General features: G+C 42.3%; 1 protein-coding gene across 9 annotated transcripts in view; it reads right to left on the bottom strand.

Moving 5' to 3' along the window:
- Positions 1–2,515: 2,515 nt before the first annotated feature.
- DGLUCY (D-glutamate cyclase) overlaps positions 2,516–26,607 on the bottom strand; it is a 36,944-nt gene continuing 12,852 nt past the window's right edge. For all 9 annotated transcript variants that reach the window (XM_032233007.1, XM_032233059.1, XM_032233050.1 and 6 more), the window contains 8 exons: positions 25,641–25,763; positions 16,178–16,375; positions 15,325–15,585; positions 13,613–13,712; positions 12,202–12,350; positions 10,271–10,390; positions 5,372–5,523; positions 2,516–3,469 (listed from right to left, as the gene is read on the bottom strand). In XM_032233007.1, coding sequence (XP_032088898.1) covers positions 3,326–3,469; positions 5,372–5,523; positions 10,271–10,390; positions 12,202–12,350; positions 13,613–13,712; positions 15,325–15,585; positions 16,178–16,375; positions 25,641–25,763 — 1,247 coding nt within the window. In that variant the 3' untranslated portion in view covers positions 2,516–3,325. The remainder of the gene's footprint in view (positions 3,470–5,371; positions 5,524–10,270; positions 10,391–12,201; positions 12,351–13,612; positions 13,713–15,324; positions 15,586–16,177; positions 16,376–25,640; positions 25,764–26,607) is intronic.

Below are 26,607 nucleotides of genomic sequence, written 5' to 3'. Positions count from 1 at the left end.
AATATTAGGAATTTTAGAATACTAAAAAAAAACGGGAGGTATTAATGCTTCTATATTAATCTATGTTAAGTCAAAGTTGTTAAATCATGTGGTCCAATATAAATATTCACAGAATTAAAAATTGAACCTGAAATGAATTGCGTACATTGCTAAAATATATTCTGCTCCAAGAAAGACTGAGTTTGTTTAGATCAATGGTTTATTAGTAGTTTTATGCAACAAAATTCTATACTAAGCCAAACATCTAAACCTGCATTTATCTGTTGGTTATATTTTGCTTCATTTGGAAACTTTATACAGTAGTTCTTTCTCCACTTTATTTCAAACCCTAATGTGCTTCTTAAGTCAGAGGGGCAAAATTCTCTGAATGCAATAGTATTGAGTCAGGATGAATACACAAATGTTTGGCATTTGTTATTGCAAAAGTCCATTCTAAACATTCTTACAGAAAACATTAATTTTAAGTAGTTGTAAATTGCATCCTTTTGTAATTTAATTTAACCTCATTGATCTAATTGAGTTCATTGGAATATGCTCAGTTACAAGTTTACAGAATCACAACTAATTACTAAATTTGCATTCAGAAATCAAAATAACTTCAAGAGCTATAACAAAAATATCCAATTCCCAGTCCAGAATGTAAGTGGACTTCTGTCATCACATAATAAAAAATGTATATAAAATATTTTTATGGATTGTTTTGGAGGCTGTGAGGTGAGTTGTTAATATATTTCCTTCTTTCTGGTCATTGCCAGCATCATTACTATTTCTCTTCTAGCATTTGACCTTGCAAATCCCAAGAGGTTTTTTTTTTTGCTCTCTGTGATCTGACTTAGCCTTCATGAGCCCCACTTAACACTCTACTCACGAGGGAAAACTCCTTTTTATTTAGAAAGACAGGAATACATGCATGCACTGACAAAGCTCCAGGTCACACATCCTTAGGTGATTCACAAGCTGTCTCTGAGATCCCCAAAAGTCAGTTAGCACTTCAATCCCAACACAAAGAGTCCTGACCAACCTGGATATTGGCAAGGAAATCCTGGCAAGGAATCAGCCAGAGGGAACTCTTCTGGAACATGAATGGTTGTCTCCAACAACCACGCCTCCCACACCCCTCCTCCTTATATCCCAGCCCGGGAGGGGCTTGTTAACGTCTCCTTCTTTTCCTGGATAGCTAGCCCTCAGTCCTGTGTTGCTCTCCTCTCCGTACTTCTCTGCACATACGTGCATCTTGGACAGGCCCCAGCTGTTCCTCCTCCTTGCTCAGCTCAGGCCCTGAAAACAGCTGTCTCTCTGCCTGAGTGTGAGTAGATGGGCCCTGCTCTGCATCTGGCTCTGAGACCTCCTGCTCCTCAGAGCCTTCCGCAGGCCCCAATGATAATGCACACACCCACTCCATCTCCTCTGACCCATCTGCTAATTTATAAGACCAAGCTTGAGTATGGTGTTAGTATCTGTCCAATTTATACTCTCTTGTTTAATGCTGCATTTCTGAGATAAGAAACCCCCGTTCTACAATTAGGATATTTAGCTGTAAACAGTTCTGTTACTTCTCTTGAGATACTTCTCTTTCTGTTGTTCTACCTCATCCACCTCACATAAGCACAACATCCACCTCGGCATAAAAAGGGATACTTTTAGAAAGGGATGAGATGAAGAACAGAGGGGTACTGCATGAAAGAGAAAAGTATTCTGAATGCCCAAGAATTCAACTATTTCAACAGGATTTTTTAAAAAATCTTAAGTCAATTTTACCTTTCAGTTTTTGCAAAGTACCACAAGTGCCTAAAAAGTAACAAGGATTCACATGTTCTGATTTATTTGAAGATAGAAAAGGGCAGATAGGAACTAAGTTGAATGGATGCAAATATGAAATTAGAAATGCCACAATAAATACAGTAGGCCTGCTTTTCTTTGTTAAAACACACTGCGTTGGATATGTTTGCCATGGTTTGGTAGTATTCACAACGGGAAGATTACGATAACAAAGGAGAGAAGAGCACACACACCAAGGAAGACAGCACAATTTTAATAACAGGCAAGTCCAGGTGGTCCTCAACTTACAACCATTTTGTTTAGCAATAGTTCAAAGATATAAGTGCACTGCAAAAGACAACTTCTGACCAGGCCTTGCATTTACAACTACTGCAGCATCCTCACAGTCATGTGATTGAAATTCCAATGGCAACCAGCATGTATTTGCCATGGCTGTAGTATCCTGTGGTCATCTGACTGTCATTTGAGAGTAACCCAACTGGCTTGCGACAAGCAAAATAAATGGAAGCTGGATTCACTTACTAATCATGTGATTCACTTAACAACTCAGTGATTGGCTTAACTGTGGCAAAAAGCCATAAAACTGGGCAAAACTCACAACAACTACCTTGCTTAGCTATGGAACTTCTAGTCCCAATTGTGGTCATAAGTCAAGGACTACCTGTATAAGGGCAGAAAAGATTAAACAACCATATTTAACGGGGGCAGTATTTTTGCTGGCAGATTCTTGCTGTAAAGAGTTTTATATTTCTATCATGGACATGGCCTTTAACAAGGACTCAAACACCAAGAAAAAGACAGCAAGTTTGAGTGTGGAACTAGAAATTACATTCAATGAGAATCAATAGAAAGAACTGAATACATATATTCAGAAAAAAAGACAATTGAGTGGGAATATGCTACCTCCCTCTTCATACTGGAAGGAAATCACAGAGTAATATCATAGAGAAGGACACAACTCATTCTTTATCATTTTAGAGGACAAGACATGTAATAACTCAGTGGAAGGCAGACTCTGGTTCAAAGTTGAGAATTTCCTCCTAAGAAGAGCAGTTTGACAGTGCAACCAATCGCCTACTAAAGTAAAGCTAGGTAGACTTCTATGGATTTTAATTTGGATGCTTGCCCTGAGCAAAGAGTTGAATTCAATAGCCTAAGGGCCCCTTCTATTCCTATTATTTTGTGGGAGAGAAGAAAGTATTTCAGAACACTGTCTGCAACTTTCCTTTGGAGGGTTATTACCGTTTTAACAGGGCATCTGGCAAATGAGGCACAGATGAATCTTGTTTAAATCAAAGAAAATGTATTCTCGATTAATTTATTGTTGATACATTTTAGTTAGATAATTGAAAAAAGATATCATTCTGAAAAATGTATTAATTCTACATTGACATTATTCCAGAAATTTACTGTACAATCACACATTCTTCTACCTCATACTATTTGGAATAATAAATTGTGGCAGGATATCTGATCAGGGAATGTAGTGGTAATATATATTCTGGACTAAATGTGTTTACTATACCATATTGTTAGAGATGGAATATTATTTGAAAGTTTCCTCCCGCAGCCTCTCTATTAAACTTGAATGAATGTCAAAGAATGGCAGAGCATCCACTTCCATTGCCAAACTTGCAGTTATTCCACTGCGAACATGATGCCGCTGTAATATCTTCAGCATGTTTTCTTCCTAAATAGTAAAATAGACAGTACAATTTTTATTCTCTTTAAAATTTAGGTTTCTTCTTGAACAGATGAAAGTGCTCAAAGTCAGGAATTTAGTTTAATATTTACTGCTTAAGTTCACAATAAGAGTATCTTGGTAGGGAAGATTTTATTTCTTGTTTCTTTCTAGACATAGCCACATTAACTATAAAATAGCAATAGGACTTAGACTTATATATTGCCACATAGTGCTTTACAGCACTCTTGTCATTCAAATGTTAAAATGCATTCTTTGCTAATTATAGTAATCTGGAAATGTAGGATTGGAATCCATTTGTATTAGATTGTTTCCAGCATCATTATTAGAATAATATTATACTAGAAGTACTTCAAATCTACTTCCAAGCTTTTCTGGCTGGGGAATTCTGGGAGTTGAAGTCCTCCAGGCTTAAAGTTGCCAACCAGACCCCTGGTTTATACTGTTGACATCTGGCATCATAATTTCAGTTTATAAAATAATATATAATTACCAATGCTCTGCTTTCATAGTAAAATGGTTAAAAAAATAATAATGAGTTGAGGAATAAGTTGTAAAATCTATCTGAAGCCAAGGTATGGCAGTAGGAGGATAAAAAGGACGAAGCAGCGAAGGTAAGACCAACAGAGTCAAAAAGATGGATCAATGATGTTGCATTTCCAGATGCTGTTTGGGGCATTGAAAAATAAAGAGAAAGAAAGCAAATGAAGGAGGAATATCATCTGGAAATGCAACATCATTAATATTATGATTCACAGTCATCTTGGTGACTGAGACTCTAAGTTCCAGATCTGTATTCTGTAACATATATTAATCTTAATACATTACATTTCAGCAGCTTCCGACACATTTGCTTTGAAGAATAAATGAATCTGTGCCAACAGACTAGAGATAATTGTTGCTTACTGACCGTTTGTTCGGGAAGCATTATGAACAAATAAAATTTGTAAATATTTTTGAAATAAGTATTAAAATTATAAAATTATGATGCCACTGAAAAAGGGAGATTTATGACCAATCTTTAAAGTTCTGGCCATCACAGCATCCCTGTGGTCATGTGATTATGATCTGGACATTTGGCAACTGGCTTGCACTTCCAATGTCTGCTGCAATCACATGTTCACCATTTGTTGCTGTCTTCAATGGGGAAGCTGGCAGGAAAAGTTGCAAGTTGCTTCAGTAAATTGCTCCCACCTTGTAGAGACCCTGCCATGCTTACCTACCTGATAATCACCTGAGATCTGCTTAACAACCCATGCCCATGATCCTTGCTTAATGACAGCAATGTGGCACGTCAGGATTGCCATCACTAAGCAATGGTCTCACTTGATATTGCATTTTATGATTGCATTGCTTAGCAATGGAAATTCAGGCTCCAGTTGTTAACCTTATTGTATTTTACAATATGAAAGGCTCTGAAAAACTTGCATGAATTTAAAATTGCATTCTATTGCCCCAATCTAGTTCTAGTTCTGCATAAATAATGGCATAAAACTGTTAATGATCCTGATGAGGGTGAAGACTTTCACCTACATTTATTTTACAATTATAAGTTTGTTATAAAAGAAATGGCTAATAGGTTAGATATGACCAAGCACATGTTAGTTTAGGAAAATTTTAAAAAGAAATCATTGTGGAAGCTAGATAATTAAGTTATGAAGGCTTCAGGTAGACGTATTTATTTAACCCATGGTCTCACTTTCTTTGCTCTAGAAAACTAATAGGTGAAATCCGAACTTATAAGCAGTATACGGTATTTAACAAAGGCAACTCAATTTCAATAGCTACCCAGAAATCACCCAGTATTGGCAAGCTCTGCAAATTGTTTCCAATCACCCCATATAGAAAAAAAAGTTGTTATTCCATGAAAAACTTCTTCCGAAATGATACCTTAGCCACAGAAGGTAATGCTGATGCCCAGTTCTTATATTTGGAAAACCTGGGATATCCAACAGCTTTTCTCAGATATCGGTCATGTATTTCACATGTATTGAGGATATATAGTCCACAAGCAACTGCATAGCCTCCCCAATTGGCAACACCTGCCAGAAAAAAGTGCCATTAAATAAAATGTTTTAGCTAAAACAATTGAATGGTATTTAATAATACAAAGCACAGGCCTCTAATTGAAATTTAGCACCGTAATATTGGCACCACAGGAGGAAGTGCAGTTTTTCCCATTGTTTCTAGGATCAACAGAATCCTGTTGTGCTTTGGCTTATTGTTCAGAAAGTAATATGTTGATCTACGCCTTTTATAGGCATAGCAATAGTGGAATTTTTTCCTGGCTCTCTAAAGTCCATAAGAAAATTGGCAATTTGGCAATTTAATAAATTTGTATGCCGCCCAATCCCTTAGGACTCTGGGCGGCTTACAGCAAGATAAAAATAAGAATTAAAAAAATAACATGAGATATAATTTAAAAAACAGCACACCATACATTTAAGTGGGGCTGGACCTTGTTCAACAGCCCCAGCCCCAGGCCTGCCGGAACAGCCAGATTTTAGTGGCTTTTCGGAAGGCCAAGAGAGGGAAGGGTCCGGATCTCTATGGGTAGATCGTTCCACAGGGTCGCTACAGAGAAGGTTCTCCCCTGAGGAGCCACCAGTCAGCATTGTCCGGTCGACGGGACCCGGAGAAGGCCCAACCTGTGAGATCTAATTGGTCGTTGGGAGGTATGTGGCAGGAGGCGGTCTCTCAGATATCCAGGTCCTAAGCCATGTAGGGCTTTAAAAGTAATAACTAGCACCTTGAAGCGCGTTCGGAGACCAATAGGAAGCCAGTGAGCTCGCAGAGGATAGGTGTAACATGGGTGTACCTAGGTACACCCAATATCGCTCGCGCGGCTGCATTCTGGACCAACTGCAGTCTCCGAACACTTTTCAGGGGCAGCCCCATGTAGAGTGCATTACAGTAATCGAGCCTTGAGGTGACGAGGGCGTGAGTGACCATTTGAAGTGCCTCCCGGTCCAGGTAGGGCCGCAGCTGGTGCACCAGGCGAACCTGGGCAAAAGCCCCCCTGGTCACAGCCAACAGATGATGTTCTAACATTAGCTGCAAATCCAGGAGGACACCCAAGTTGCGGACCCTCTCTGAGGAGTGTAAGATTTCACCCCCCAGGCTAAGGGATGGAATGTCTGGACTATCCTTGGGAGGCAACATCAATAGCTACTCGGTCCTGTCTGGATTGAGTGCAAGCTTGTTTGCTCCATCCAGACCCTGACAGCCTCCAGGCACTGGCACATCACTTCCACCGCTTCACTGAGTTGGCACGGGGCGGACAGATACAATTGAGTATCGTCCACATATTGATGATATTTAATCCCGTGCCGGCGTATGATCTCATCCAGGGGCTTCATGTAGATATTAAATAGGATGGGGGACAGGACCGAGCCCTGCGGCACCCCATATTTGAGGGCCCTAGGGGTCGACCTCTGTCCTCCAACCAACACCGACCGCGACCTGTCCGAGAAGTAGGAGGAGAACCACCGTAAAACGGTGCCTCCCACTCCCACCTCCCGTAACCGTCGCAGAAGGATACCATGGTCAATGGTATCGAAGGCCGCTGAGAGGTCAAGAAGCACCAGGATAAAGGAATGTCCTCTATCCCTGGCCTGCCAGAGATCATCGGTCAGCGCGACCAAAGCAGTTTTGGTGCAGTAACCAGGCCTGAAACCTGATTGAAAGGGATCCAGATAATCTGCTTCATCCAAGGTCCGTTGGAGTTGAAAAGCCACCACCTTCTTAACAATCTTCTCTACAAAGGGGAGGTTGGAGACTGGACGATAGTTATTAAGAATAGCTGGGTCCAGGGACGGCTTCTTAAGGAGGGGCCTTACCACTGCATCCTTCAGAGGGTGCGGGAAAGTTCCCTCCTGAAGAGAGGTGTTAACAATCCTCTGGAGCCAGGCTCGTGTCACCTCCCTGCTGACCGAGACCAGCCAGGAGGGACATGGGTCCAGTAAGCAGGTGGAGGCACTCACCGCTCCCATAGCCTTGTCCACTTCCTCAGGGGCGACAAGCTGGAACTCGCTCCAAGAATTCCGATCAAGGCCCTCCCCCGGCATCTCGGCTGGCACTGTCCAAGTGGAGTCTAGGTCCATCTGGATCCGAGCGACTTTGTCCGACAGAAACTGAACAAATTCCTCAGCTCTTCCCCGTAAAGGCTCCCCCGCACCCCTCCCTTTCAGGAGGGAGCGGGTTATCCTAAACAGGGCGGCCGGGTGAGATTCTGCGGACGCAATAAGAGCGGAAAAATGAGCACATTTTGCCGCCCGTATCACCACTAAATAAGTCCTAATAAAGGCTCTTAGTTGTGTTCGGTCGGATTCGGAGTTACTAGCCCCCCAACGTCGCTCTAGGTGTCTCTTTTGGCGCTTCATCTCCCGGAGTTCCTCGGTAAACCAAGGAGCCCTCCTGGATCCACTGCTGCGGAGAGGCCGCAAAGGCGCGATCCGGTCCAGAGCTTCAGTCGCCGCTATATTCCAAGCAGCGACCAAGGACTCTACTGGATTGTGGGCAAGAGAGTCAGGTATCTCTCCAAGCGCCGTCTGAAATCCCAGAGGGTTCATCAGGCGCCTGGGGTGGAACCACCTAATCGGTTCCTCCTCCCTGCAGTGGGGGAGTAGTTTCCGAAAATCAAGCCTCAGTAGGAAGTGATCTGCCCATGACAAAGGCAAGATCTCAACGCCTTTCAATTCCAGATCACGTCTCCACTGTCCCGAGAGAAACACAAGGTCCAGCGTGTGACCCGCTGTATGAGTCGTACCTTGAATTACCTGGGTCAAGTCCATGGTTGCCATGGAAGCCATGAACTCCTGTGTCCCATCTGAGCGTTCGCCCAGAAATGGCAGGTTGAAATCCCCCAGTACTATCAGCCTGGGGAACTCAACCGCCAGTCCGGCTACTGACTCAAGGAGAGCAGGCAGGGCTGTTGTAATGCAACTGGGAGGCAGGTACATTAGGAACAAGCCCACTTGAACCTCTAGGTCCAAATTCACCAGGAGGGACTCACACCCGACAGTCTCCGGAGCAGGGATCCAACGAGGAACTAATAACTCTCGGATGATGGCTGCCACTCCCCCACCCCTTATCTGGTGTTGCGGTTGGTGGAGCACCTGAAACCCTTCTGGGCACATTTCTGAGAGGGGGACTCCTCCCTCATGGCCCAGCCAGGTTTCAGTAATACATGCCAAAAAAAAATTTGGCTACAAAGTATAGTATCCTCTTGCACCAGTTATCTGGACATACCTTTAACAATCTTTGGACCATTATGTTATTATCCACTTTTAATGTCAATACTTTTTAATTATATTTTAATGTTAGTATTTTTTAACATAGTGTAAAAACTAATGTGTATTGCTGGTCTTTGACCGTAATAAAGATTTTACTTACTTACTTACTGGCTCTCTAAAACCTGGTTTAGATTATCATTTAGCACCTATTAGAGATGGCTTGGACTCCACTTAGTACTAGTTCTAACCAGCATGACCAACAGTCAGGGCATGGAATTTTATTACTTTATTTATTTAAATAATTTAAATTGTGCTACTCTAGTCACAGATGGATAATCTCCAGGTTCTAGAGTCCCTAAAACCAACTGTCACTTAATCTTGTTACAGATAAATTAAAGCCTATGCCTTACCATCCAGTCCTCCATAGCCTCCAGGAACTGGGAAAGAACTTTAATGGCATCACCTGAGTAGACCAGGAGTCTGCGTAGCCTCAGCATACTTATCATAATTAACTCCACAAGACTGTCTCCCCAAGATCTTCCAAGCTCTTAAATTGATCCAGAACAATACCACAGTCAAATGTTGGTATTAAAGGCTGCTGGAAGATTGTAGAAGGCCAGTATAGGTTTGCCACCCCCATTTTAAGCCCCTCAGAGGTCATCAGCAAGAACGATGACAGACCCTGCTAGCCTTTCAGATGATCTTGAAGACCTGGCTATGTGGCCAGGACCTGGGGTCCCAAGTGTTTCCTGATTATGTTGACAACAATGGCTTATAATATCTCTTGGCTGCCATTTGTATTTAATTCTCTTTTGTACTATGTTTTAACTGTTTTGTTTGTATGAATACTCACTGCTCTGAGTCACTGGTTTGAGATAGGCAGCTACATAAATTAATAAATTAACAAAATAGTGGCACAGAAGTATGCGGAAGAGACACTTTTATGTTGTAGCCCTTGTGGTTTGAAATATTATGCAGAGAATTGGGGAAACAGACTAGCCTCAACCCTGCCAATGTTTTGAAATGTGGGTCTTGAAAATGTGGGTCTGTTCCTGGGCATGGACGTAAGGTTGTTAGTAGGAGCCCATGAGATACTACTTTAATTCTAGTTTGATGTCTATGGAGATTCTCTGTCATCCAGGTCATGGTTGTCCCAAAGGTGCTTTTTCAAGAGGCAACTGGACTTTCTGCTTTTTCTCTGAAGACATTTCGCTTCTCATCCAAGAAGCTTCTTCAGCTTTGAAGTAAAAGGTCTTCAAAGAAAAACAAGAAAGTCCAGTTGCCTCTTGAAAAAGCACCTTTTGGATAATTCTAGTTTGATTTTTTTTTCTTACCTTGGCTGCCAGTTATATATTCTATTTTGCTATTCTGTTTTTAACTGCTGTTAAAAGTCACCCTGATAGCATAGCAGGTATCAAAGATGACAAAAAGCTTATTTAGTGATTTAGTTATCTAGGTGATGACTGAATACAATAATCAGAAAAAGCAACACAGCTTTTGTTTTAGTTTCTTATGATTTTGTACATGTACATATTTTGGCTTGTTCAAATCTTACCTGCAACAACTGCAAAATTAGCTTCCACATCACAAGCTATGACATCTCCATTTTTAATGTGCTTCTTTGTGGCTTCTTTTACTTTTCCCATTCCCAATTCATTTCCTCCATCTCCAATACCTAAATTAAAATGGAAAAAAATACATTGGAATATTACCATACTAGACATAGATTTTGATACCAATGATCCTTATAGAAAATCTGATGAAAAATTAAAAATCAGTGGAACTGTTAATAACCTTTTATTTATAGAACTTTCACAAGCTTACTGTAAATACTTCCACCAAAAACTGCTGAACTCTGGGTAACCACTGAAATACTCCAGCTTTATTTATTGTGCTTATTAACATTTGTATCTGCTTTCACAGCTACAAAGAATTTTGCCAGGATGACACAACAATGAAAATCATAAGTAATATTGGAAACTTGTACTGTTTTCTAAACTGCTGACTTATTAATATCAGCATTTGTGTATGTTTATCCATCTGCAAGTGTAGATAAATAACTCTCCAATATCAGTATAGTTGGAACAGATTAGCAGTTGATTTGTACCATGCCTTGCCAAAACATAACAGCTATTACCTTTAAGGATTACAAAGTAACAATTATAATAGTTAATTTCTATTTACAAAGTCTAGCAAAATAGACGTATATGTGTCTATTCTGAAAAACCTTGCAAAGATCAGTGGGGCTTATTTCTAAGAAGTTGGTATAGGACCAAACTGACCACAAAGCACCCATACTTTTTCACTTCTTATCCTTTCTTTACTTGCCTTCTATTGCATCAATATACTGACATGTCACATTTGATGTACATTTGTATGCACATTTTCTCCTCAAAGCCCAAACTGGGTGTGTGTTCCTGGTCTTCCTTTATTTTGAGGAGTATCACTGACATGTTTAATTTATGTGTCCACTTTCTTCCCAGATGCAGGTAGTCTTCAAGATATGACTGGTCACTTAACAGCAACTTGAAGTTACAGCAAACCTCCCAAAAGCTCCATACAACGTTGTTTTGAAAGTTACAGCTCCTGCAACACCCCTGCAGTCATTCGCCCTTATGACTGACTAAAAATTGCATTCTGATAGATAGATATATCATTGCAGCTTCCAGAATTGCATCACATGTCTGTGTGATGAAGTGATCGGTTCCAGTGCTCTGGAAGGCCTTGGGGTTCTTTAAAAGGTAACTGAGGGGAAAAGTGCTTGGCCTGGTGGTGTATGAATTGGGGGCACCTGGTAGGAATGGGTAAAGGCCTGTGGGGACCCAAGAGATGGAAAGTAGAGCATGGGTTTTTTAAAGGTATGTGTGTGTGTGGAGGAGGCCATGGAAGGTCTGGGAACGGCCGGCTTAGGTAGGCCTGCGCTAGGCCTCCATGGGTCTCCCCCACTCTGAGGCATCACATGCTCCATTTAAGAACCCTAGCGGTTGTTTAATGGCCACATCAGGGACAGCAGGAGTGGAGATCATTAAGCGAGGCCATTTCGCTTAACGGCCATCTTGACATGCAATCATAATGGACAGGCCCAATTACAGCTTATTTCAGGAACACATCTGCATGTGTTGCTTCTGTGTACATTTCTCTGCTCTCTCTTTGACTTGGGTATGCCTTCACACAGGCGAAGAGCAGGGTGAGAATAAATGCCATATTAATATAATTAAAAAGCATCACATATTTTAGACATTTTTAAAGAGCATCAGTAAATAATGATTAATTGGAAATTGCCTCGTAGAAATTCCTATCTCCATGACTGTGAACATTTGAAACCTTAAGAGAGCTAAATATTGCTTATCACTTTCAGCACTAATGCTTTTGCCTCACCTCAGTTATTCCAGTTGCATAATAGACCCTGTTCTTAATGTCTCCAGCTGGTTCATAGTAACACTAATACTTGTATCAGACCATTGAAGGAAAATACATATACTGTACCTGTAGTAGTAATTCCTGGGAGAGTTTGTGCAGCTATAAAGAGTTCATCAATGGGATCTACTAAATATTTAATATTAACTTTCCTTGCGTTGTAGTAATTACCATCAGCAGCCATCCCAGCACGTTCTATTGCTATCAAATGATTAAATCTAAAGGAGAGGAATTAAAAAAGAATTAAGATTTACTGTAGTTCTAATGCTAATGATAGCTTGATGTACTCAGCATTACCTATTAAGATTCTCAAATCAAAACCCCATATACTCCATTTACTATCAGGGATGGGGGCCGCACTGGCTCACATGGTAAGATGCTGGGCCTGTGCACTACTGAAGTCGGCGGGTTGATTCCCGTGAGCGAATAAACCACGTAGGGACAAGAAAGAACCCCCCCCCATTGCCTACATTCCGGCCTCCCACGATAACACCACTCAAAAAAATTCCTTTCATAGCCAGCCACCTTGATGATCCTGGCTAACACGTGCCATAAGGTAAAAAACAAAACTATCAGGGATCACGAGAAAAGTTCTTTGTTATTCAATTTCCTCAACTCTGTGTCCTTGAGTTGCTCCAGTTCCCCAATCTATTACTTTAGTCTTCATAATAATATATTTGGCTAACTCCAACCTTTCACAGTCTGGTGCTCCACAGCTGACATGGATTACAGCACCATTCATCCCCAACTATAGCTGGGAGTTAAGCAGGTTGAAGAAATCTGATTTATAACCTGAATAAAATACTTCCCTGCAGATAAGTATTTTTTCCCTTAACTTTCTCTCCACTCTGCTCACATGCCCTTTATGCTCTCCCCTCTAGCATTGTCTTTTATGCCCACTGTTTTTTCTTTCTGTTTCAAGAGAGTACTTGGAGGAAATATACTAGTCTCTTATCTTCCCCAGAGAAAGCTACATGTTAGACAGGCTCCTAGAGAAAAGTTGCTTTAAAGCCTTTCTGGTATTTGAAGTCAACCAGATGATATCTAGCTAGCATCTGTGATATTATTACATGGACCTCAGGAGCTGAGTCCTGTTCCCGAACTCTACACTAAAGACTCTGGAATGGAGCAACTCACTAGGGCCAACTCACCACAACCAACTTGCCATGGCCAACTCGCTGTGGGACAATGCACCAAGGAACAATTCAACAAATACAAAAGTTAAATTTTGACGCAACTGTGGACAATAATAATAAAATAAAGTCAGTTCCAGAAATCCAACAGTTAACAATAATTTTGAGAAAACATGGTCACCAATAATAAAAGTAATTGAATGGAACAATTTAATACAGCATTAAATTGTCCTATGGCGAGTTGGCCCACAATGAGTTCTCTGTGGCGAGTTGGCTGCGGCAAATTGTCGTAGACCCTTCTGAGATATGCTAGAGTTTGGCATTGCTTTGCTTTTTGGGACATATACCTTGGTTTTTCTGGATTCCCATCTTCACATAAAAACTGCACAGCTGAATCTTGAGAATTGCTTTGGTAGCTGATTACAGGGACAGGTGTTTGCAGTATTTCTAAAATATAGAGAAAGACAAAGATAACTTTGAGCTGCGGTGCCGCAGTGGTTAGAGTGCACTACTGCAGGCTACTTCTGCTGATCACTGGTTGCCAGTAGTTTGGCAGATCCAATCTCTCCAGGCTGAGGGTTGACTCAGCCTTCCATCCTTCCAATGTCAGTAAAATCAGGACTTATATTGTTGGGGGAAATATGCTGGCTCTGTAAACCACTTAGAGAGGACTATAAAACACTGTAAAGTGGTATATAAGCCTAAGTGCTATTGCTAACTTGGTTCATGATATTAATCATGCCATTGTTAGGCCTGTGCATAGGGCTCTTCCAGGCATGCAGGAGCTGCTGTGCTTTCAAGCACCTGCACTTACTTCCCTCCTACAGTCTGCAGATTCATAGAGACATGTTGCTAAAGAGCAAAGTGCTGTACCAAATAATCTGCACATGCCTGATCACAATTCACAATTATTTGTTTTGTCACAAATAATTGTGTTTCACAATTATTTGTTTTGTCTTCCCAATGTTAAATAAGATCAGTTCTGTGGCTGAAATTTTCAAGACATTCTCCTCCTTTGTAAAAAAGGATGAGTGTAAAGAAAGATATGACTGAGTCAGACCGAAACATGTGGAAATTCTGCTGATTTTAATAGAAGAGTATTACAATATTTTTAAAGAATCTTTCTTAAAACCAAATTATTTCTCTCTTTATACCTTGATTAGATTATTCCCAATTCAGTTGCACAGAATAATTAAATCCCACAATATATTGGTTTAAATGTTTAACTGCAATACAGGACCAGCTCCCATTTTAAAGTGAAATATTTTGGTGGAAAAAATTGCTGCCTTTCCTTCGGGTAGACAGAATACTCATAAAAAGAAAGCTTAATTATGTATCCTAAATCCATCCCCAATAACTCTGTTATTCTATTCTATTCTATTCTTCTATTCTATTATTCTATTCTATTCTATTCTATTCCATAGATCCTACCTGTACCCCACTTACACACTGATCCTTTATTAAATTTATTGATAATGTTAACCATTTTAATTTTAAGATTTGATATTTTAAGGTTTGGATTTTAATTGATTAGTTTGCTTTTGTGCTACCATAAGGCACTCAGAGTCATTTGATGGTAAGGGGAGGCTACAAATTTAATAAATGAAGAAAATAATTCACATTATAGTTTAAAGCAAGGCTGTCAAACTTGCGGCTCGCAAGCTGGATGCATCATGTGCTGACTCTGCCTACACCCGGTTTAGCAAAGGGGAAAAAAGTCCCAATACATTACATAATGACGCTGTGACGACATGAGCTTGACACCCCTGGTTTAGAGTGATACGTGAAGCAAACCTAGTAGATTTACCTAGGTATCTGTTGTGATGCTGGTAAAATATTTTAAATTTTTTTTTACAAAACACTAGCATAAGAATGTAATTTCTTACCACACACTAGCAGTATTGTTATAATACATGCATTTGAAAGTAATTATTCTAGATTTTAAAACAGGAACATAAAAAATAAGTCAACAGTAATAAGTGAAAATGTGGACGGTTTCAAGTTTTAAGAAACTAAAACACCCTTTGGCATAATCAGGTTATAATGAGCCATGTCATACCTTGCTCAACAGCTTCCTTGATAATTTTTCTATTTAAATCGAGAGCTCTTTGATCAGTCACTATAACTACATTTTTTCCCATGGCCTTCAAGATTGCTGCCATTGCAATGGCTCCAGGCGGCCCATCATTTTCTTCAGGTGGTTCATAATTGAAATGGGTGGGAAATCCTGTAGTAATCAACACTGATTTTGCATGGGAAAGCGACAGGCATGCCTTCAGAAGTTCATCACAAGAAAACAGATGTTTCACACCTCTGTTCCCTAAGCATGGAAAATACAAATATTTTAAACTAAGAACATCCTGAGGATAGTAGTTTGTCATAGGAATTCATTTAAAAATAAAACTAGTTTGTTTTGATTGCTGATAGATAAAAAAATCTTAAAGCTGAGAGATGAAATGGCTCACGGTATCAGGAAATGAGATAGAAGATCTCAGAGCTGCTATACCAGATTTTTCTTTTGCCCAAACATGCTAATAGCTTAGTAGCTATTATTCTCAAAAAAGTTATTTGTTTTGGCTTCCATCTGATTTTTTCACCTCTTCAATACAACATCTGATAAATCATTCATTCATATTCTGTGGAAAGTCTCTGCAAAGTTGAGCTACAGGTGAAGTATTAACTTAAATGATGGCCTATGGCTAATTTAACCATAAAAGGGTATTTTGAAAATAAATGCGTGCATTAGAGATAGGATTTTTTTTTTAAAAAAAGATCTAAATCTAAAAAAAGGATTTTTTATTCAATGTTTCCTTTTGATAAGATTGTTGCACGGAAAGTTATACAAAGATCGCTTTTTCTATCGTAGTAAACCTTTTAGAACCCATAACATGATTGTGGTTTTTTTCTCTTACCTGGATCTATTGCTATTATATTTTCTAAGCCTCTAATTTTCTTTACAGCTGCTGTTGAAGCAATGCTATAATGCAAAGGATCCTGAGAAATACTGTAGACTTCAGGGAGATCTTTATCATTACCAGATGCATCATCTTCAACTTCCAAATCAGTGATAAACATGCAACCAGGTGAATGGGTAAAAGCCAGTGGAGCTTCTGGAAAAAATAAAGAGAAGCTCAATCAGCAGTGTACAGCAGGAATGAAGGCCTTTCTATCTGGGAGGAGTTTTGGGCACATGAATTTTGAGAAAATGGGCAGAGTTCTCAGAGCTGTTAGTACAACCACCTATAGATTAGTTCCATGTCCTTTTTGCCTGTTCCTTCTGTCCATTTATTCTTGAATGAAGGATGATCCCTTTTGCTCTGAAAATACAACGATGCACTGTCTTCTTAACTATAGCTGGCCCCCAAAATACTGGACATTTGTCTAGTCATCAACCTCTGCTTTGGGGGAAAGGATATGGAAAAAGTGTAGTGCAAGAAGAGGTGGTCATGAAGGAAAATACAATAAATGAACAGAATATAAAAGTGGGTGCCCAGAAAAAAAGAACGCATTATTATCTTACTACTGCCTACTCTATAGCTGGTAGCACCTTTTCCAGCTAATATATTTTATTAAAAAGGTGTAAATTTTCATGAGCTGCCACTTACTTCATCAGATAGAGAGTGTCTAGACTAATATAGTTTTAAAGTGGGGTGAGGTGGGGACCGAAAGCGGGAGGAAAAGGCAGTTGAAAATAGGTTGTTCGTGCAGATGCAGTTTATATGAGATAAAAATAATAAGTACTTTGTCAATGAACAATTACAGGTAGTCCTTGACTTACAACAGTTGATTTAGTGACTATTCGAAGTTACAATGGCACTGGGAAAAATTGATTTATGACTTTTTCACACTTAGCACCATTGCAACATCCCCATGGTCACATGATCAAAATTCAGATGTTTGGCAACTGACTATTTATGATGGTTATAGTATCCTGGGGACATGTGATCATCGTTTGCAATTTTCTAACAAGCAAAGTCAATGAAGCAAAACCAGATTCACTTAACAACCGTGTTACTAACTTAACAACTGCAGTGATTCACTTAACAACTGCGGCAAGAAAAGTTTTAAAATGGGGCAAAACTCATTTAACAAATGTTTCAGTTAGCAGCATAAATTTTGGGCTCAACTGTGGTCGTAAGTTGAGGACTACCTGTACAGTATGTTACAAACTCATTTTGTCTAAACCTTCTGAGATTGCCTGAAACCTTTTGATATATGTGAGTTCAACCATTTCTCATTCAATAGGCTATTAAAGACCCACTTTTTCGAAACAGTCATTTTGAGGTCTGTTATGGTGGGTCCTGGGAGGCTAAAATGATCTGATAATACTTTGTCCTTGCTTTGAGTCCTGATATCAAACATGTCCCCATTAATGCTCTTGCACAAAGTTTTCCCTCTTTGTACTATGTGGAATCTGGAGGGACATTGCCAGCAGATGATGCTAAGCATCATGTTGGAGGAAGGACTGGTAAAGGAACCAGTAACTGAACATATCCTAGCCACTCTGTGCATATGATGCAGTGTGTTGCAGCTCACGAATTAGCTTATTTTCTAATAAACTTTGTTAATTTGAAAAAATGCTGCCAGACTCCTGATTCTTTAGTTTAAATCTCCAGAACTAAATGCAATAGATAGATGGATGGATAGACAGACAGACAGACAAACAAAAATACATACATATATACATAGACATGGATGGATGGATAGGTAAAGATAGATAGACCTGATCTACAAAAAACTTGAAAACAAAGAATTAATTATCAAATGTCAACCTGAATTTGTCAACAATATACCTTGCTATACTATTCATGTGTATCATGTAACTTTCTCAGTAGAATGTAAAGATGTTAAAATAGTAATGTACTTCAGCAAAGCATTTAATACACTACTTGGTGATTAGTAATTTTGTATGGACTGGTTGGCATAACAAGTAGACATTCAGCTAGCTCAATATTCTATTCCAAGAGTGTTCATCAATGGTTCCTTATCACATTGGCGAGATATCAAGTCTTGGCTCATCTACGCTTCACTATTTCATTAATGATTTGGATGATGAATTATAAGGAATGCTCATAAATTTGTAGATGATGACCAGCTGGGTGGAATAGCTGATTTTCTAAAAGATAGAAACACAGCAATAATGTTTAGTCAAAAACTCAAACAAAATGTTCATAATTTTTTATTAAGAAATTTTAGACTGCATCAATAGAATTTCAAAATAATAGGAAACAACCATTGCACTCTGTTCTGGTTTTATAAAAGTTTTTTTTTTAAAAAAGTACCATAACTAAGTGGGTCTTGGGTAAATACCTGCCTTACACTCATCGTGGCAAGATACACAGAAAAAAGAATTGTAATTCTTAAATGCTTAGCGTGTAATAGGAATCTTAATCATAAGATTATTTTACAGGACTATTCTGTGCATGAATAAGGGGAAATTATAGTTTTGTGGGAAAAATTCTGCAAGGTTAAGTTCAGGGCAAAAAACCCCACAGATAAGGTGACCAGATTTTCAGATTGGTAAAGAGAGACACCATTGACCGGGGGGGAGGGGGGGGTCTTGATTAAATTTTATATTTTGTCAAAAGGCGATTACATGACCCCAGGACACTGAAACCATCATAAATACGAATCTGTTGCCAAACATCAAAATTTTGATCACGTGACCATGAGGATACTGAAACGGTCGCTAAGTGTGAAAATGGTCGCTAAGTGTGAAAAATGGTCATCAGTCACTTTTTTCATTGCCATTGTAACTTTGGTCACTAAATGAACTGTTTGAAAGTTAAGGCTAGCTTGCATTATAATGCCTTATGCTAGCTTACATTTTCAAGAGAGAGAAGCTAAACTCCTTGTTAGAATTGAAATAGAAATGAGCAGAGTAGAGTAAAGTAGAATAGAATAGTTTATTAGCCAAGTGTGATTGGACACACAAGGAATTTGTCTTTGGTAAATATGCTCTCAGTATACATAAAGAAAAATAAAATAGTAGGATAGTGGGATCCTTGCTGCACCAAGCTCAGAAAGCAGGAGATCCCACCATCTCCCATGCTGGGAGGTGGTGTGTGAGGTGAGGGATCCTAGGTGCACCAAGCTCTTTCTGAAAGAGGAGGTGTGTGAGGTGGGGGATCCTAGGTGCACCAAGCCTTTCTGAAAGAGGAGGCGTGTGAGGTGGGATCCTAGGTGCACCAAGCTCTTTCTGAAAGAGGAGGTGTGTGAGGTGGGAGATCCTAAGTGCACCAAGCTCTTTCTGAAAGAGGAGGTGTGTGAGGTGGGATCCTAGGTGCACCAAGCTCTTTCTAAAAGAGGAGGTGTGTGAGGTGGGGGATCCTAGGTGCACCAAGCTCTTTCTGAAAGAGGAGGTTTGTGAGGTGGGATCCTAGGTGCACCAAGCTCTTTCTGAAAGAGGAGGTGTGTGAGGTGGGGGATCCTAGGTGCACCAAGCTCTTTCTGAAAGAGGAGGTGTGTGAGGTGGGGGATCCTAGGTGCACCAAGCTCTTTCTGAAAGAGGAGGTGTGTGAGGTGGGATCCTAGGTGCACCAAGCTCTTTCTGAAAGAGGAGGTGTGTGAGGTGGGATCCTAGGTGCACCAAGCCTTTCTGAAAGAGGAGGTGTGTGAGGTGGGATCCTAGGTGCACCAAGCTCTTTCTGAAAGAGGAGGTGTGTGAGGTGGGGGATCCTAGGTGCACCAAGCTCTTTCTGAAAGAGGAGGTGTGTGAGGTGGGGGATCCTAGGTGCACCAAGCTCTTTCTGAAAGAGGAGGTGTGTGAGGTGGGATCCTAGGTGCACCAAGCTCTTTCTGAAAGAGGAGGTGTGTGAGGTGGGGGATCCTAGGTGCACCAAGCTCTTTCTGAAAGAGGAGGTGTGTGAGGTGGGATCCTAGGTGCACCAAGCTCTTTCTGAAAGAGGAGGTGTGTGAGGTGGGATCCTAGGTGCACCAAGCCTTTCTGAAAGAGGAGGTGTGTGAGGTGGGATCCTAGGTGCACCAAGCTCTTTCTGAAAGAGGAGGTGTGTGAGGTGGGATCCTAGGTGCACCAAGCTCTTTCTGAAAGAGGAGGTGTGTGAGGTGGGAGATCCTAAGTGCACCAAGCTCTTTCTGAAAGAGGAGGTGTGTGAGGTGGGATCCTAGGTGCACCAAGCTCTTTCTAAAAGAGGAGGTGTGTGAGGTGGGGGATCCTAGGTGCACCAAGCTCTTTCTGAAAGAGGAGGTGTGTGAGGTGGGATCCTAGGTGCACCAAGCTCTTTCTGAAAGAGGAGGTGTGTGAGGTGGGGGATCCTAGGTGCACCAAGCTCTTTCTGAAAGAGGAGGTGTGTGAGGTGGGATCCTAGGTGCACCAAGCCTTTCTGAAAGAGGAGGTGTGTGAGGTGGGATCCTAGGTGCACCAAGCTCTTTCTGAAAGAGGAGGTGTGTGAGGTGGGGGATCCTAGGTGCACCAAGCTCTTTCTGAAAGAGGAGGTGTGTGAGGTGGGGGATCCTAGGTGCACCAAGCTCTTTCTGAAAGAGGAGGTGTGTGAGGTGGGATCCTAGGTGCACCAAGCTCTTTCTGAAAGAGGAGGTGTGTGAGGTGGGGGATCCTAGGTGCACCAAGCTCTTTCTGAAAGAGGAGGTGTGTGAGGTGGGATCCTAGGTGCACCAAGCTCTTTCTGAAAGAGGAGGTGTGTGAGGTGGGATCCTAGGTGCACCAAGCCTTTCTGAAAGAGGAGGTGTGTGAGGTGGGATCCTAGGTGCACCAAGCTCTTTCTGAAAGAGGAGGTGTGTGAGGTGGGATCCTAGGTGCACCAAGCTCTTTCTGAAAGAGGAGGTGTGTGAGGTGGGAGATCCTAAGTGCACCAAGCTCTTTCTGAAAGAGGAGGTGTGTGAGGTGGGATCCTAGGTGCACCAAGCTCTTTCTAAAAGAGGAGGTGTGTGAGGTGGGGGATCCTAGGTGCACCAAGCTCTTTCTGAAAGAGGAGGTGTGTGAGGTGGGATCCTAGGTGCACCAAGCTCTTTCTGAAAGAGGAGGTGTGTGAGGTGGGGGATCCTAGGTGCACCAAGCTCTTTCTGAAAGAGGAGGTGTGTGAGGTGGGATCCTAGGTGCACCAAGCTCTTTCTGAAAGAGGAGGTGTGTGAGGTGGGAGATCCTAAGTGCACCAAGCTCTTTCTGAAAGAGGAGGTGTTTGAGGTGGGATCCTAGGTGCACCAAGCTCTTTCTTAAGAGGAGGTGTGTGAGGTGGGGGATCCTAGGTGCACCAAGCTCTTTCTGAAAGAGGAGGTGTGTGAGGTGGGATCCTAGGTGCACCAAGCTCTTTCTGAAAGAGGAGGTGTGTGAGGTGGGGGATCCTAGGTGCACCAAGCTCTTTCTGAAAGAGGAGGTGTGTGAGGTGGGATCCTAGGTGCACCAAGCCTTTCTGAAAGAGGAGGTGTGTGAGGTGGGATCCTAGGTGCACCAAGCTCTTTCTGAAAGAGGAGGTGTGTGAGGTGGGGGATCCTAGGTGCACCAAGCTCTTTCTGAAAGAGGAGGTGTGTGAGGTGGGGGATCCTAGGTGCACCAAGCTCTTTCTGAAAGAGGAGGTGTGTGAGGTGGGATCCTAGGTGCACCAAGCTCTTTCTGAAAGAGGAGGTGTGTGAGGTGGGGGATCCTAGGTGCACCAAGCTCTTTCTGAAAGAGGAGGTGTGTGAGGTGGGATCCTAGGTGCACCAAGCTCTTTCTGAAAGAGGAGGTGTGTGAGGTGGGATCCTAGGTGCACCAAGCCTTTCTGAAAGAGGAGGTGTGTGAGGTGGGATCCTAGGTGCACCAAGCTCTTTCTGAAAGAGGAGGTGTGTGAGGTGGGATCCTAGGTGCACCAAGCTCTTTCTGAAAGAGGAGGTGTGTGAGGTGGGAGATCCTAAGTGCACCAAGCTCTTTCTGAAAGAGGAGGTGTGTGAGGTGGGATCCTAGGTGCACCAAGCTCTTTCTAAAAGAGGAGGTGTGTGAGGTGGGGGATCCTAGGTGCACCAAGCTCTTTCTGAAAGAGGAGGTGTGTGAGGTGGGATCCTAGGTGCACCAAGCTCTTTCTGAAAGAGGAGGTGTGTGAGGTGGGGGATCCTAGGTGCACCAAGCTCTTTCTGAAAGAGGAGGTGTGTGAGGTGGGGGATCCTAGGAGCACCAAGCTCTTTCTGAAAGAGGAGGTGTGTGAGGTGGGATCCTAGGTGCACCAAGCTCTTTCTGAAAGAGGAGGTGTGTGAGGTGGGGGATCCTAGGTGCACCAAGCTCTTTCTGAAAGAGGAGGTGTGTGAGGTGGGATCCTAGGTGCACCAAGCTCTTTCTGAAAGAGGAGGTGTGTGAGGTGGGAGATCCTAAGTGCACCAAGCTCTTTCTGAAAGAGGAGGTGTGTGAGGTGGGATCCTAGGTGCACCAAGCTCTTTCTGAAAGAGGAGGTGTGTGAGGTGGGGGATCCTAGGTGCACCAAGCTCTTTCTGAAAGAGGAGGTGTGTGAGGTGGGGGATCCTAGGTGCACCAAGCTCTTTCTGAAAGAGGAGGTGTGTGAGGTGGGGGATCCTAGGTGCACCAAGCTCTTTCTGAAAGAGGAGGTGTGTGAGGTGGGATCCTAGGTGCACCAAGCTCTTTCTGAAAGAGGAGGTGTGTGAGGTGGGATCCTAGGTGCACCAAGCTCTTTCTGAAAGAGGAGGTGTGTGAGGTGGGATCCTAGGTGCACCAAGCCTTTCTGAAAGAGGAGGTGTGTGAGGTGGGATCCTAGGTGCACCAAGCTCTTTCTGAAAGAGGAGGTGTGTGAGGTGGGGGATCCTAGGTGCACCAAGCTCTTTCTGAAAGAGGAGGTGTGTGAGGTGGGATCCTAGGTGCACCAAGCTCTTTCTGAAAGAGGAGGTGTGTGAGGTGGGATCCTAGGTGCACCAAGCCTTTCTGAAAGAGGAGGTGTGTGAGGTGGGATCCTAGGTGCACCAAGCTCTTTCTGAAAGAGGAGGTGTGTGAGGTGGGATCCTAGGTGCACCAAGCTCTTTCTGAAAGAGGAGGTGTGTGAGGTGGGGGATCCTAGGTGCACCAAGCCTTTCTGAAAGAGGAGGTGTGTGAGGTGGGATCCTAGGTGCACCAAGCTCTTTCTGAAAGAGGAGGTGTGTGAGGTGGGATCCTAGGTGCACCAAGCTCTTTCTAAAAGAGGAGGTGTGTGAGGTGGGGGATCCTAGGTGCACCAAGCTCTTTCTGAAAGAGGAGGTGTGTGAGGTGGGATCCTAGGTGCACCAAGCTCTTTCTGAAAGAGGAGGTGTGTGAGGTGGGGGATCCTAGGTGCACCAAGCTCTTTCTGAAAGAGGAGGTGTGTGAGGTGGGGGATCCTAGGTGCACCAAGTTCTTTCTGAAAGAGGAGGTGTGTGAGGTGGGGGATCCTAGGTGCACCAAGCTCTTTCTGAAAGAGGAGGTGTGTGAGGTGGGATCCTAGGTGCACCAAGCTCTTTCTGAAAGAGGAGGTGTGTGAGGTGGGATCCTAGGTGCACCAAGCTCTTTCTGAAAGAGGAGGTGTGTGAGGTGGGAGATCCTAAGTGCACCAAGCTCTTTCTGAAAGAGGAGGTGTGTGAGGTGGGATCCTAGGTGCACCAAGCCTTTCTGAAAGAGGAGGTGTGTGAGGTGGGATCCTAGGTGCACCAAGCTCTTTCTGAAAGAGGAGGTGTGTGAGGTGGGGATCCTAGGTGCACCAAGCTCTTTCTGAAAGAGGAGGTGTGTGAGGTGGGATCCTAGGTGCACCAAGCTCTTTCTGAAAGAGGAGGTGTGTGAGGTGGGATCCTAGGTGCACCAAGCCTTTCTGAAAGAGGAGGTGTGTGAGGTGGGATCCTAGGTGCACCAAGCTCTTTCTGAAAGAGGAGGTGTGTGAGGTGGGATCCTAGGTGCACCAAGCTCTTTCTGAAAGAGGAGGTTTGTGAGGTGGGAGATCCTAAGTGCACCAAGCTCTTTCTGAAAGAGGAGGTTTGTGAGGTGGGATCCTAGGTGCACCAAGCTCTTTCTAAAAGAGGAGGTGTGTGAGGTGGGGGATCCTAGGTGCACCAAGCTCTTTCTGAAAGAGGAGGTGTGTGAGGTGGGATCCTAGGTGCACCAAGCTCTTTCTGAAAGAGGAGGTGTGTGAGGTGGGGGATCCTAGGTGCACCAAGCTCTTTCTGAAAGAGGAGGTGTGTGAGGTGGGGGATCCTAGGTGCACCAAGCTCTTTCTGAAAGAGGAGGTGTGTGAGGTGGGGGATCCTAGGTGCACCAAGCTCTTTCTGAAAGAGGAGGTGTGTGAAGTGGGATCCTAGGTGCACCAAGCTCTTTCTGAAAGAGGAGGTGTGTGAGGTGGGATCCTAGGTGCACCAAGCTCTTTCTGAAAGAGGAGGTGTGAGAGGTGGGAGATCCTAAGTGCACCAAGCTCTTTCTGAAAGAGGAGGTGTGTGAGGTGGGATCCTAGGTGCACCAAGTTCTTTATAAAAGAGGAGGTGTGTGAGGTGGGGGATCCTAGGTGCACCAAGCTCTTTCTGAAAGAGGAGGTGTGTGAGGTGGGATCCTAGGTGCACCAAGCTCTTTCTGAAAGAGGAGGTGTGTGAGGTGGGATCCTAGGTGCACCAAGCCTTTCTGAAAGAGGAGGTGTGTGAGGTGGGATCCTAGGTGCACCAAGCTCTTTCTGAAAGAGGAGGTGTGTGAGGTGGGGGATCCTAGGTGCACCAAGCTCTTTCTGAAAGAGGAGGTGTGTGAGGTGGGATCCTAGGTGCACCAAGCTCTTTCTGAAAGAGGAGGTGTGTGAGGTGGGGGATCCTAGGTGCACCAAGCTCTTTCTGAAAGAGGAGGTGTGTGAGGTGGGATCCTAGGTGCACCAAGCTCTTTCTGAAAGAGGAGGTGTGTGAGGTGGGGGATCCTAGGTGCACCAAGCCTTTCTGAAAGAGGAGGTGTGTGAGGTGGGATCCTAGGTGCACCAAGCTCTTTCTGAAAGAGGAGGTGTGTGAGGTGGGGGATCCTAGGTGCACCAAGCTCTTTCTGAAAGAGGAGGTGTGTGAGGTGGGATCCTAGGTGCACCAAGCTCTTTCTGAAAGAGGAGGTGTGTGAGGTGGGATCACCCTACCCACAGAAGATGGATTATCAGAATTGTTGGTTCTTTTATGTAGGTTGTATTTTAAAATCCAGACACATGAGAAAACCATGCAGAAGACCTTGAGCTTGAAAAAAAACCAAAGCAATTGTAAAAGAAGCCAATAGAAGACAAGGTGGCTGATATTATCACAGACAATATGAGCATGAGCTTATACAAATCCAAAGAAGCAATTACTGCAAATATATATGTCCATTGATTCATGAAGACTCAGAAGTGACCAAACAACAACTTTTAAGCATCACTGGTTTTCTGTAATAAAGCAGCAGTTCTGGTAATTCCACTAAATACATACTGCAATTGATGACAGCTTCTATTCCTGTTACTCCACAGGCCCAAAAGACTGGTACATCTCCAGGATTAGCTTGTACTGCATCACCATATTCTGGACTGGATAGATCTTTAATTCCTAATAAATCTAAAATTGAAATTTTATTAATACTCAAGCAGAAATGTAGAAAACCCAATTAGGCTGGGGCTTAATATTGTAAAACATCTGACAACTCCCTAGAAGAGCATGGGATGTGATATGGAAAGTGATGTTAGTGAGATACTGTTGCATGGGATACTGACATTTCTTTGTCTTATTACGAGGTGAACATAAAATAAAAGTTAATGGTTTATTTATCCCTGTACCTGTGTAAAGGAATTACTGGTTCAGGTAACAAATGTGACATGTGATAAATTTTTGGCATGACTTTTTATTTTGTTGGAAAAAATAAGTGAAACTGAATATCAGGGCAGAAAGAGACTGCACTGAAAGCCTGTGACATTTTAATAATATTAATATTATTATTAATAATTATAATGATAACAACAATAATTGAAATCTGGTTTTTGGTGTTTTGTATTTTAACTTTTTTGAATAAAATAAAAATAGAAGAAAAATGATAAATCCAGTCTAAGCTATAGATATTGAATGAATGAATGAATGAATGAATGAATGAATGAATGAATGAATGAATACATACATACATACATACATACATACATACATACATCTAGCTGACTGTGTGAACAACCATAATTCATTAACTTTATATGCTACCTGACCCAATGACTTTGGGTGGTTTACAATTGTAAAAAATATTAGTTTACCTAGAGGCTTCTCCAGCACTTCCTGGAATTATTAGTAGTATCTAGGGTGGAATTCTTTTAAATCCTCTTACTTGTGCAAAGCTAGACTGTACATTAGTAAGCCAGACAAATCTAACGCCTGTTACTTCTCTCTCTCATGCATGCTTTGTATTATAGATCATAGA

Source organism: Thamnophis elegans, chromosome 1 (genome assembly GCF_009769535.1).
Source record: "Thamnophis elegans isolate rThaEle1 chromosome 1, rThaEle1.pri, whole genome shotgun sequence".
Classification (NCBI taxonomy): domain Eukaryota; kingdom Metazoa; phylum Chordata; class Lepidosauria; order Squamata; family Colubridae; genus Thamnophis; species Thamnophis elegans.
Note: the sequence above shows the minus strand (reverse complement) of the source record. Positions and strands in the feature narration are given on the sequence as shown.